Here is a 12471-nt window from a genome sequence, read left to right as displayed (position 1 = left end):
CCCCACATTTTCCTGTCCCCTGTGCAATAATTAATCCTGTACCCCAGTCCCCCCTTCTGTTCTCTCTGCACCCATTCCCCACCCACCCCATCAGTTCAGCCACCTCAGTAACCCCCGCATTGCCCACCCTCCATTGGTCCAGCCCCCAGCCCACTCCCCCAGTTCAGCTCCCCATTCTCCCATCAGTACAGCTCCCCTCAGTTCAGCACCCCAGCCCCCACCTCCATCAATCAATCCCCCCTCAGTTCAGTCCCAGCCCCTGCCCCCACCCCATCAGTCCCAGACTCCCACCTGCTCAATTCAGCCCCCCACAGCCTCTCCTCTGCTCCTCCTGGGATTCTTCACACACACACCCCAAATCCCAGAGAGGCCTGCAACGGGATGGGGGCAGCTCCTGGGGCTCTTCACCCCCATTTGCCCCTTCCCAGGGTGGATGCTGCAGGGCGGAAAGGCATAGGAGCTGTCCCATCCCGTTGCTCATGGGACAGGGGAAGGGAAGGAGCAGAGCCACCCTGGGCAGCTCGGATCTTTGCTCCCCGTACCCCCCGAATCATAGTGGTGGGTGGAGAAGAGCGCCTTTGCTGGCTACCAGTGGGGCTGGACTTCACCATGGGGCTGGAGCTTCTCGTGCCATCACCAGACGAACCCCAGCCCCCGGCAAAACCCTGGCACTTGTGAAGAAGCCACAAGACTGGCAATGCTGGGCCTGTGTCAGCTAGAGCCATTAGGGACCAGCTCCTGTGGGGGAGGGGGCCGCATCCGTTAGAGCCGTTGGGGAACGGCCCCTGTCAGGGAGGGGGCTGTGTTGGACAGAGCCATTAGGGAGCAGCTCCTGCAGGGGAAGGAGCCATGTCAGTTAGAGCCATTAGGGTGCAGCTCCTGTGGGGGAGGGGGCTGCGCTTGTTAAAGGCATTGGGGAGCAGCTCCCGTGAGGAGGGGGCCATGGCATCTGCCTGAGAGGAGGTACACTAAGGGCTGCATTAAGGAGGCTGTGTTGGTGAGTATCTGAGTGTCTGTTGTGGGGACATTTGACAGTTTGACCGTGTGCTTGATTGGTGGTTTGAAAAGTGTGAATTGGGAGTGCTTTGAGCCTTGAGTGGGCCTGACTGTTATAAAAAGCCAGTCAGCTGCGAACCAGTGGAGCAGCGAACAGCAGAGAGGCTAACAGAGGGAGTTTGCCTGGGAGTTCGCCTGGGGAGAGCCCACCGAGGCTTGCGTCTCGCTGGCTTCTCTGAGTAGTTACTACAACTCCTGAGGAAGCTCGTAGAAGGAAGGTAATATGGATGGGGAGTGTTCAGCTGTTGTGACCTGCACTGGATGTGCCATATTTGTCTTTCTTCCACAGGACAGAAGCGACTTTGTCTGTAAAAAGTGCAAGCTGGTCTCCATATTGGAAGAAAAGGTTCAGGGTCTGGAGCAACAGGTATCGACCCTGCGTTGCATAAGAGAAACTGAAGATTTCCTGGACAGACATGAGGATATGCTTCTACGGGCACAATGTTCTGAAGATTCAGAGCAGGCTGCGCAGCGGGGACAGGAGGACGGTGAAGCAATTTGGCATCATGTGACCTCCAGAAGAAGAAAGGGGAGCGTCCATGTACCAGCAGCGCAGATACAGGTAAGTAACTGTTTTCATGTTCTCTCCACAGGTACTAAGGCGGAGAGTGGACTAGATGATACATCTGAGGGAAGGGAAGAGAAGGAGACTCTGCCGATTGGAAGGCATGAAATGCACTGTCCTAGGGATGGGGATTCCACGACTACCGCTCCCAAGAGAAGAAGGTGGGTGGTGGTGGTCGGGGACTCTCTCCTCAGGGGGACTGAGTCATCTATCTGCCGCCCTGACTGGGAAAACCGAGAAGTCTGCTGCTTGCCAGGAGCTAGAATTAACGATGTGACGGAGAGACTGCCAAGACTCATCAAGCCCTCGGATTGCTACCCCTTCCTGCTTCTCCATGTGGGTACCAATGATACTGCCAAGAATGACCTTGAGCAGATCACTGCAGACTATGTGGCTCTGGGAAGAAGGATAAAGGAGTTTGAGGCGCAAGTGGTGTTCTCGTCCATCCTCCCCGTGGAAGGAAAAGGCCTGGGTAGGGACCGTCGAATCGTGGAAGTCAACGGAATGGCTACGCAGGTGGTGTTGGAGAGAAGGCTTTGGATTCTTTGACCACGGGATGGTGTTCCAAGAAGGAGGAGTGCTAGGCAGAGACGGGCTCCACCTAACGAAGAGAGGGAAGAGCATCTTCGCAAGCAGGCTGGCTAATCTAGTGAGGAGGGCTTTAAACTAGGTTCACCGGGGGAAGGAGACCAAAGCCCTGAGGTAAGTCGGGAAGTGGGATACCAGGAGGAAGCATGAGCAGGAGCGTGCGAGAGGGCAGGGCTCCTGCCTCATACTGAGAAAGAGGGACGATCAGCGAGTTATCTCAAGTGCCTATATACAAATGCAAGAAGCCTGGGAAACAAGCAGGGAGAACTGGAAGTCCTGGCACAGTCAAGGAATTATGATGTGATTGGAATAACAGAGACTTGGTGGGATAACTCACATGACTGGAGTACTATCATGGATGGATATAAACTGTTCAGGAAGGACAGGCAGGGCAGAAAAGGTTGGGGAGTTGCATTGTATGTAAGGGAGCAGTATGACTGCTCAGAGATCCAGTGTGAAACTGCAGAAAAACCTGAGAGTCTCTGGATTAAATTTAGAAGTGTGAGCAACAAGGGTGATGTGGTGGGAGTCTGCTATAGACCACTGGACCAGGGGGATGAGGTGGACCAGGCTTTCTTCCGGCAACTCACGGAAGTTACTAGATCGCAGGTCCTGGTTCTCATGGGAGATTTCAATCACCCTGATATCTGCTAGGAGAGCAATACAGCGGTGCACAGACAATCCAGGAAGTTTTTGGAAAGTGTAGGGGACAATTTCCTGGTGCAAGTGCTGCAGGAACCAACTAGGCGCAGAGCTCTTCTTGACCTGCTGCTCACAAACCGGGAAGAATTAGTAGGGGAAGCAAAAGTGGATGGGAACCTGGGAGGCAGTGACCATGAGATGGTCGAGTTCAGGATCCTGACACAGGGAAGAAAGGAGAGCAGCAGAATACAGACCCTGGACTTCAGAAAAGAAGACTTTGACTCCCTCCGGGAACTGATGGGCAGGATCCCCTGGGAGAATAACATGAGGGGGAAAGGAGTCCAGGAGAGGTGGCTGTATTTTAAAGAATCCTTGTTGAGGTTACAGGGACAAACCATCCCGATGTGTAGAAAGAATAGTAAATATGGCAGGCGACCAGCTTGGCTTAACAGTGAAATCCTTGCTGAGCTTAAATACAAAAAAGAAGCTCACAAGAAGTGGAAGATTGGACAAATGACCAGGGAAGAGTATAAAAATATTGCTCGGGCATGCAGGAGTGAAATCAGAAGGCCAAATCACACCTGGAGGTGCAGCTAGCAAGAGATGTTAAGAGTAACAAGAAGGGTTTCTTCAGGTATGTTAGCAACAAGAAGAAAGTCAAGGAAAGTGTGGGCCCCTTACTGAATGAGGGAGGCAACCTAGTGACAGAGGGTGTGGAAAAAGCTAATGTACTCAGTGCTTTTTTTGCCTCTGTCTTCACGAACAAGGTCAGCTCCCAGACTACTGCACTGGGCAGCACAGCATGGGGAGGAGGTGACCAGCCCTCTGTGGAGAAAGAAGTGGTTCGGGACTATTTAGAAAAGTTGGACGAGCACAAGTCCATGGGGCCGGATGCGCTGCATCTGAGAGTGCTAAAGGAGTTGGCGGATGTGATTGCAGAGCCATTCGCCATTATCTCTGAAAACTTATGGCGAGCGGGGGAAGTCCCGGATGACTGGAAAAAGGCTAATGTAGTGCCCATCTTTAAAAAAGGGAAGAAGGAGGATCCTGGGAACTACAGGCCAGTCAGCCTCACCTCAGTACTTGGAAAAATCATGGAGCAGGTCCTCAAGGAATCAATTCTGAAGCACTTAGAGAAGAGGAAAGTGATCAGGAACAGTCAGCATGGATTCACCAAGGGCAAGTCATGCCTGACTAATCTAATTGCCTTCTATGATGAGATAACTGGCTCTGTGGATGAGGGGAAAGCAGTGGACATGATGTTCCTTGACTTTAGCAAAGCTTTTGACACGGTCTCCCACAGTATTCTTACCAGCAAGTTAAAGAAAATATGGGCTAGATGAATGCACTATAAGGTGGATAGAAAGTTGGCTAGATTGTTGGGCTCAATGGGTAGTGATCAATGGCTCCATGTCTAGTTGGCAGCAGGTATCAAATGGAGTGCCCCAAGGGTCGGTCCTCGGGCCGGTTTTGTTCAATATCTTCATAAATGATCTGGAGGATGGTGTGGCTTGCACCCTCAGCAAGTTTGCAGATGACACTAAACTGGGAGGAGAGGTAGATACGCTGGAGGGTAGGGATAGGATACCCTAGACAAATTAGAGGATTGGGCCAAAAGAAATCTGATGAGGTTCAACAAGGACAAGTGCAGAGTCCTGCACTTAGGACGGAAGAATCTCATGCACCGCCACAGACGAGGGACCAAATGGCTCGGCAGCAGTTCTGCAGAAAAGGACCTCAGGGTTACAGTGGATGAGAAGCTGGATATGAGTCAACAGTGTGCCCTTGTTGCCCAAGAAGGCCGATGGCATTTTGGGATGTATATGTAGGGGCATTGCCAGCAGATCGAGGGACATGATTGTTCCCCTCTATTCGACATTGGTGAGGCCTCATCTGGAGTACTGTGTCCAGTTTTGGGCCCCACACTACAAGAAGGATGTGGAAAAATTGGAAAGAGTCCAGCGGAGGGCAACAAAAATGATTAGGGGACTGGAACACATGACTTATGAGGAGAGGCTGCGAGAACTGGGATTGTTTAGTCTGCGGAAGAGAAGAATGAGGGGGGATTTGATAGCTGCTTTCAACTACCTGAAAGGGGGTTCCAAAGAGGATGGCTCTAGAATGTTCTCAGTGGTAGCAGATGACAGAACAAGGAATAATGGTCTCAAGTTGCAGTGGGGAAGGTTTAGGTTGGATATTAGGAAAAACTTTTTCACTTGGAGGGTGGTGAAGCACTAGAATGCGTTACCTAGGGAGGTGGTGGATTCTCCTTCCTTAGAAGTTTTTAAGGTCAGGATTGACAAGGCCTGGCTGGGATGATTTAGTTGGGGATTGGTCCTGCTTTGAGCAGGGGGTTGGACTAGATGACCTCCTGAGGTCCCTTCCAATCCTGATATTCTCTGATTCTATGTCAGTTAGAGCCGTTAGGAGCAGCACTTGAGGGGCAAGAGGTCTCAAGGAGATGTCTAGAATGTTCCAGGGCCCCTGAGGCACCTCAGTTAGAGCAGGCTCTGTAAAGCAGAGTCCCTGACCTGTCTAGATGTACCTCAGTTTCCCCATATCTTAGAGATGAGTCAACATCCTTCTGGATCCAGGAGTGGGAATTCTCCTCAGGTGGGGTCTCAGAGGGATCCCTGTTACATTAGAAATTACCAGAAGGATGGACTCAGCAGAGCTGGGATTTGCACACAATAGCTGGGGTACTGGCCCTGCTCCTGCATGATGCGCCAAGGGAGACGTAATGCCCAAAGTCCTCAGGTCTACAATTTATCTGGAGTAGTACAGCAGGTCCCGTGTGCTTCTGACAGAGCAGACAGCTCCCCACACCGAGTCACCCACTCCTCTCCCCTCAGTACGGCACCTTGAGGTGCCATACTGAGGAATTGGGCTCAGTGCAACTCTGAGGGGACAGCGCCCCATACTGACCCTCCGCCACACGCCACTCCCTGCCACACAGCACCCACTAGCACCACACTGGGAAATTGTGTGTAGCAGCGGGGTGGAGATGTGCGCCCAGCACTCACCCTCACAAAGCCGACTTCTGCCCTGGCCACTGTGATGGTAATTCCATCCACCTGGATGGTCACCAACCCAATGTATGAGACCTGCACGAACCCCCTGTTCCCACTCTCAGCCGTGATGTCAAAGGAGTGCGGGCCGCAGTCACACCCACAGGTCTTGGCCACGGTGTAGGTGCAGGTGCCATGGATGTCATACGGTCGGCCGTCGAAGGTGTGGTAATGCAAGTAACCCCCAGCCCAGCACGTGGCCGCAGAAACTGGCAAACACTCTGGCTGCCCATCTATCATCTTACAAACTGTTCCTTGCTCGCAGAGGCCCACACTGCAGGATGGCGTCGGAATATCTAGCCGGAAAGACAATTGAAAGACAAGAAACACCAGACTAATCAGTTACATTTACAAGCAGAAAAGGGCTGAGGGATGGTGGAAAAAATCTGAATTAAATTTAGTCTCAAAAGAATCCAACAGCCTGTCTGTGAAAAGGACGAGATGATCAATCATTCTTTCCTTTCCTTTTTTTTAATTAATCGTGGTTATTAGGGTAGTGCCTAAGGCCCCACTGAGAATGGGACCCCACTGTGCTAGGTGCTGCGCAAACCCAGAGCAGCAGATGGTCCCTGCCCCAAAGGGCTTACAATTGAAATAGACAAGACAGACACTGGGTGGGGAATGAGGGATAATGTACAAGCAGAGTGAATAACAGCATGTCAGTGCCATGATTTTTATTATTGATATTAATTATTATTTTATTTGAGTGGGTTTATGTAGGAGGGATCAGCAGTATGAAAAGTGAAGAGAAAGCGATGAGGGGGAGAGGGCTGGGATGAAGAGGGTAAGAGGGGTAGTTGTGGAGTGAAGATGCAATCTATCTGTCCCTCCCAATCCCCTCTATACTGCCTATCTATCCCCACATCCTCCCTCTAAATCTGTTTATCTATTCCCCACCACACATCTATCTATTCCCCCACACCTATCTATCTGAATATCTAGTGTCCCCTCTATAGCTATCTGTCCATCTGTCCCCCCACATCACTTACTATATCTTTCTGTCACCCTCTCTGTATCTGTCCATCTATATCTATCTGCCAACTGCCTTTATATCTGTCTATCCATCTATCACCTACCACACCCTCTATACTGATCTATCAACACACAAACATCTATCTAGTCCCATACATATGCCCTTTGCACCATTCATAGAATCATAGAATTGTAGGACTGGAAGGGACCTTGAGAGGTCTTCTAGTCCAGCCCCCGGCACTCAAGACAGGACTACGTATTAACTAGACCATCCCTCACGGGTGGCACAAAGGAAACAGAAACCTCTGACTAGTCCCCTGCTGGGAAATCACTGGCATGGGTGGGACAATAGCAGGCATACATCCAGCAGAACAAGTTCCTACATCTCTGTCCCCGCAACACCCAATGCAGATGGTGGAGCAGAGAGGAGCATGTCATGGGCAGCACAGAGCAGGCAAGGAGAGTGGCTGGGATGTGATGGGCTCTGACAGTGCTCAGCTGACTTATGACACGTAGGGGACCACAGTCAGTGGGCTCAATTTAGAGCAGCCCCCAGGCTACACCCAAGGAGAAGATCTCGGAGTGTGATCAGCTCCCTGTCAGCTGCCCATCCTGTTCTGCTGGGCACACCTGAAGCTCAACAGCGCCGAGACTCTGACCCAACAAGTCTTTCCATCTTTCAAGCTGAGATTCTGTAATATTATGGGTTGGGGTTTAAGGCTAAATAAAGGTGGCAAGAGAGTGAGAAGTGGGAAAAGACATAACAAAAACTACTTTACTTACTGCTTGCACCAATAGCTGGTGAGCCATACCCAGATTTGGATGCAATCCCAATGCTCAGAAGCCCAAAAGGAGATATGGGGTGCTCCATGGTTTCTCTCTTAAACCCTTTGCCAAGGTTGTATTCAGCCCAAGAGAACCCTGTGCCTGGAATTGGCCTCCATGCAATGTTTTCCAAGGGTTCCTTATCAATGGTGATGCCACCAGATTCTGATGTTTTGGCTGTTATCATTGCGTAGTTCTCAAACCGGTCCTGTCCATGGATGTTATAGGTCTGGCAATAGCCAGAGACATCTGGGATCATCAGGAAGAAGGGATCGTACACGATTTTCCCTTTGCTTCCACCAGCACAGAAGAAGGCGACTTGGACCCCAGCACTAGCAGAGATGTACAAGGGACTAGGGAATTTGACTTCAAATGTCACAACCTGCCCAGCAACCAGGTCCTTAGAGGCTCTCGCCCTCCCAGACTGATAATCAATGTGAGTGTATTGGGAAGCAGCCACATACACCAGGTCAAATTTGGGCTGGAAGGATAAGGGCGGTACAATGAATGTGGTGCCCCAGCCAGACACCGGCAGGAGCTGCTCACTCACGTAGTCACATTTGGTGTGCTTTGCAACACATACGTGTCCGCTATAGACGGCCACGGGATTCTGGGACACGATCCTGGTGCCAGATAAGTCATCACGGCTTTGCAGCTGGACGGCCTGGTAAGCTCCAAGTGGGATGACCAGTTTTGTCCCTGCTCTGTAGTTTTCTTCTTGGAAAGTGACAGCCCCTTTGAGGTAAACTTCAACAATGGTGGGATCCTTCCAGGCTACTACAGCAAATTGCTTATCGAGACCATCTGGCTTCCCCAGTGGAGTCACCACATAGTACTCTGTCCCGAGCCTCTGCACAGGGTACACTACAGTGGTATCAGCTGTATAGGTCTTATAGTTCAGAGCGAGGATGGAGATCTCATGATCAGCCCGGATGATGACCGTGTGGTCAAATTTGTTGCTTCCAGCCAGCTCCACAAACACTGGGATCATCACAGATACTGTCTGTTCGGGATTTGCAGTGATAGTGACCAAAAACTCTGCTTTATTTACTGAGATGGTGACAAACGTCCCAGGGATGTAGCCAGTGATGAATAACTTGAAGTCTTTACTGCCATAACGTGGTAAGTGATTCTGCATGAAGACTGTGATAAATTCTGTCCCTTGGGGGCCTGAGCAAGAGGTACGGGGAAGATCTGGAGGTTGAATAGTAGGGGCAGCACTAGAAATGCCTACGTAGAGGAGACAAATACAAAAGAGCATCACAAACCAGGACAGCAACATTTTATGAGACCTGCTCTTCTCGTTTGGTGCCAGCCTTCTAGGACTGATAACAAGGAGCACAGACACAGGAATGGGAGTCGGGGCTCCTGGCTTCTAACACTGGCTCTGGGAGTGAATGTCATTGGTACATTTTACAAGGCCAACTGTACCTCCATCTCTTCCTCTCGTCTCTCATATTCACCCCCCCCCCCCCGATGAATATGAGACCTAGTGCTGTCTGCACGGGGACTTAGGTCAGCTTACCTATGAGACTCAGAGTGAGGATTTTTCACATCCCTGACTCACGTAGTTAAACTGGCCTGACTCTCTAGCATAGACCAGGCCTGGGAGTGTCTTACCTTTTGTCTCAGGGTCCATCCACATTTCTCCTGAGAAGTGCATTTCCCCCAACCTCAACTGATTTTCCAGGGCAGCCAAACTTCTGCCGAGTCTACACCCAGTGGTTGTCCCAGTATAATTATTTTGGTTACGGAGGTGACTTTATACAAATAGAGTTATATGCATATAATCCCTGTTTGGAGCCAATTATACTTATATAAAGATGCCTAAGGTCCTGTCTACATGAGAAAGTTTTACCAATTGTACAAGTATTATTTTACTGGTGTAACCCGCCAGTGTGGACACCTGTATTCCAAAATAAGTGTCTTCTTTCAGTTTCATTTACACTCCTTCCCAAGCGACATTAGATAATCCAAAAAAGGACACTCTATAAGGCCATGTCTACACTACAGATTTCAGCCTGCATAGCTGTGTTAGTCAGGAGTAGGAAGAGGTGTCATACTTGACGAATATAGCTAAGCCAGAAAAAGCCTCTCGTGTAAATACAGTTTATGCCAACAAAACTGCACTTTTGCTGGTACAGGCTATTTCACGTGGGCCAGATTTACACTACTATGGTTGGTCTACACTAGAAAATTAGATTGACCCAGCTATGTCTCTCAGGGGTATGAAAAATCCACACCCCTGAGCAACATACTTAAGCCAACCTAAGTCCCTGTGTTGACAGCGCTAGGTTGATAACAGTGGGAGAACCCCTCCCATTGCTGTCGATCTACACTGTGCCACTGTTGTGTTTTAAGTGTAGACATAGCTGAGTGTAGTGTGGAGATCAGAGTTTAAAGTGTAGAGTTTTGCTGGCATAAGTGTATCAGCTTGAAGTGTACAAAAATCACAACCCTAATTGATCTAGCGATGCCAGCAAAAACCCCGATGTAGACACACCTTGTACTGGCAAGACTCCTTTTGCCTGAATAGCTTATGTTGCTCAGGAAGGTGGTTTAACTAAACCAACAAAAGAACTCCTTTTGCCAATATAAGCAGCATCACCACTAGGGGGTTTGCCAGTCTGGCTGTACTGGCAAAACTGCACCGGAAAAGCTTTTGTTGTCCAGTAGCCCGAAGGCTAGTCTGCAACAAGCTATGCTGGCAAAAGCACTGTTTTGTTGGTATAATCCGGGTCCATCCTCGGAGTTCTTCACTAGTATAGCACATTGGTACAGCTATACCAGCAAAGTGCCCCTAGTGTAGACATTGCCTAAGAGTGTCCATTCAGGGGATTATATTGGCATAACTTTATTGGTTTATATTCAAACCTCAGGTTATACCAAAAAATCCTGTGTAGACAAATCCTGATGCTAGTAAAGCTTATTTTTTGCCCAGATACTTACACTAGTACAGCCCTTTGTGTGCGTCCCTGTTATAGCTGTAAAAAGTTGCTTCAGACCCGTATAGCGTATTCCCTTTCCTGTATAGAAATAGCGGAATACCACAGGCCAGAAATATCCACCCAATAATTTCTGCATCATGTGGCATCTTGTGGACGCCCTTAACTCTGCCCCCTTCGTAGATTGGTCATTGAATCTTTTGATGATGAATGTACACTCCAGAATACCACTTTTCATCCAAGCCCTGGTCTACACACAGATTTTGTACTGATATAACAATGTTGGTTAGGGCTCTTATGCCAATTTGTCATACCAACCCCTAACGTGGTCACAGTTCTTTCAACGTGAAGGTGTCTTACTCCTCGTCTACACTACAAAGTTTTGCCAGCATAGCTGTCAGTTAGAAGTGTGCAAAAAAAATCGTACCACTTAGCCGACCTATGCTAACAAAACGCCTGGTGTAGATTTACAACTATGCCAATAGAGTGGTGCTTCTGTTTGCATAGCTAATGTTATTCAGAAAAGTGGTAAAGCAGATCTCTTTCTGCTGCGTTACCACTAGGGGGCTCTTCCAACACAGCTTTACTCGTCAAGGCGCTGTAATGTAGACAAGTTTATACACTTATTCCCTGTCCCTGACAAGACACTAGGATAAGCACCTTTACGCAGGGAGGGATAGCTCAGTGGTTTGAGCATTTGTTCTGCTAAACCCAGGGTTGTGAGTTCAATCCTTGAGGGGGCCATTTAGGGATCTGGGGCAAAAATTGGGGATTGGTCCTGCTTTGAGTAGGGGGTTGGACTAGATGACCTCCTGAGGTCCCTTCCAACCCTGATATTCTATGATACTGTATCTGCACTAGGGAGGTTGTGTTTCTTTAGGTATAGCAGTATAAAGTGGTACAACCAGTTTGGGCAATCTAGGTGAATGGTTGGGGCTACTGTCTGGGTGGTTCGGTCCATTTCCTTTTAATGATTCTTATTTGTGATCCTTATTGATGTATCTCCATGGCAGAGAAGAGGGACCAGTTCCCTCCTGCTTCACAGGGAATTTGTTTACCAGACACCCCCTGCAGGTTCAAAATACACTTGGAGCGGAGGACAGAGAAATCATATTTCAGTTACGTATCAAAATATACATTTGGTATCTATTTTTTAGCGATCTCGTGCTCAGAGCATGAGGACTGAGAGGCAGGTCACCTGGGTTCTGTCCTTTGACTCTGAGTGGGAGTGTTGTCCAATGGAGGGGTTGGGAAGGAAGGGAACAGGGAAAGATGGTGGAAGGGAGGCTGGGAGGGTGAGAAAGACTATCAAATATATTGTACTTACCACCAATAGCTGCTGAGCCATATCCAGCCTTGTCTGTAATCCCAACACTCAGGACACCAAATGGGGAGCTGGGGTTCTCTATGGTGTGGTTGCTAAACCCACTTCTCAAGTTGTATGTAGTCCAAGAATATGCTGTGCCTGGAATAGGCCTCCACAGAGTAACACGTAGTGGTTCCACATCAATAGTAACAGCAGCAGTCTCGGCCGTCTTGGCTACAATCACGGCATAGTTCTCAAACAGGTCCTGTCCATGGATGTTGTAGGTCTGGCAATAGCCAGAGACATCTGGGATCATCAGGAAGAAGGGATCGTACACGATTTTCCCTTTGCTCCCACCAGTGCAGAAGAAGGCGACTTGGATCCCAGCACTAGCAGAGATGTACAAGGGGTTAGAGATTTTAATTTCAAATGTCACAACTTGCCCAGCAACCAGGTTCCTTCTGGATTTCTCCCTCCCAGACTGATAATCAATGCGAGTGTGTT

At 49.2% G+C, this 12471-nt stretch overlaps 1 protein-coding gene across 1 annotated transcript in view; it reads right to left on the bottom strand.

Moving 5' to 3' along the window:
- LOC114020790 (IgGFc-binding protein-like) overlaps nt 1-12412 on the bottom strand; it is a 52058-nt gene extending 39646 nt beyond the window's left edge. Inside the window, exons 1-3 of the mRNA XM_043535583.1 lie at nt 11989-12412; nt 7675-8946; nt 5875-6215 (exon numbers count right to left, since the gene is read on the bottom strand). Of these exons, the coding sequence (XP_043391518.1) occupies nt 5875-6215; nt 7675-8946; nt 11989-12283 (1908 nt within the window). The 5' untranslated portion in view covers nt 12284-12412. The remainder of the gene's footprint in view (nt 1-5874; nt 6216-7674; nt 8947-11988) is intronic.
- Between the last annotated feature and the right edge of the window lie 59 nt (nt 12413-12471).

Source organism: Chelonia mydas, chromosome 24 (genome assembly GCF_015237465.2).
Source record: "Chelonia mydas isolate rCheMyd1 chromosome 24, rCheMyd1.pri.v2, whole genome shotgun sequence".
NCBI classification, from domain to species: domain Eukaryota; kingdom Metazoa; phylum Chordata; order Testudines; family Cheloniidae; genus Chelonia; species Chelonia mydas.
The sequence above is the reverse complement of the archived record's forward strand: the minus strand, read 5'-3'. Positions and strand labels throughout refer to the sequence as shown.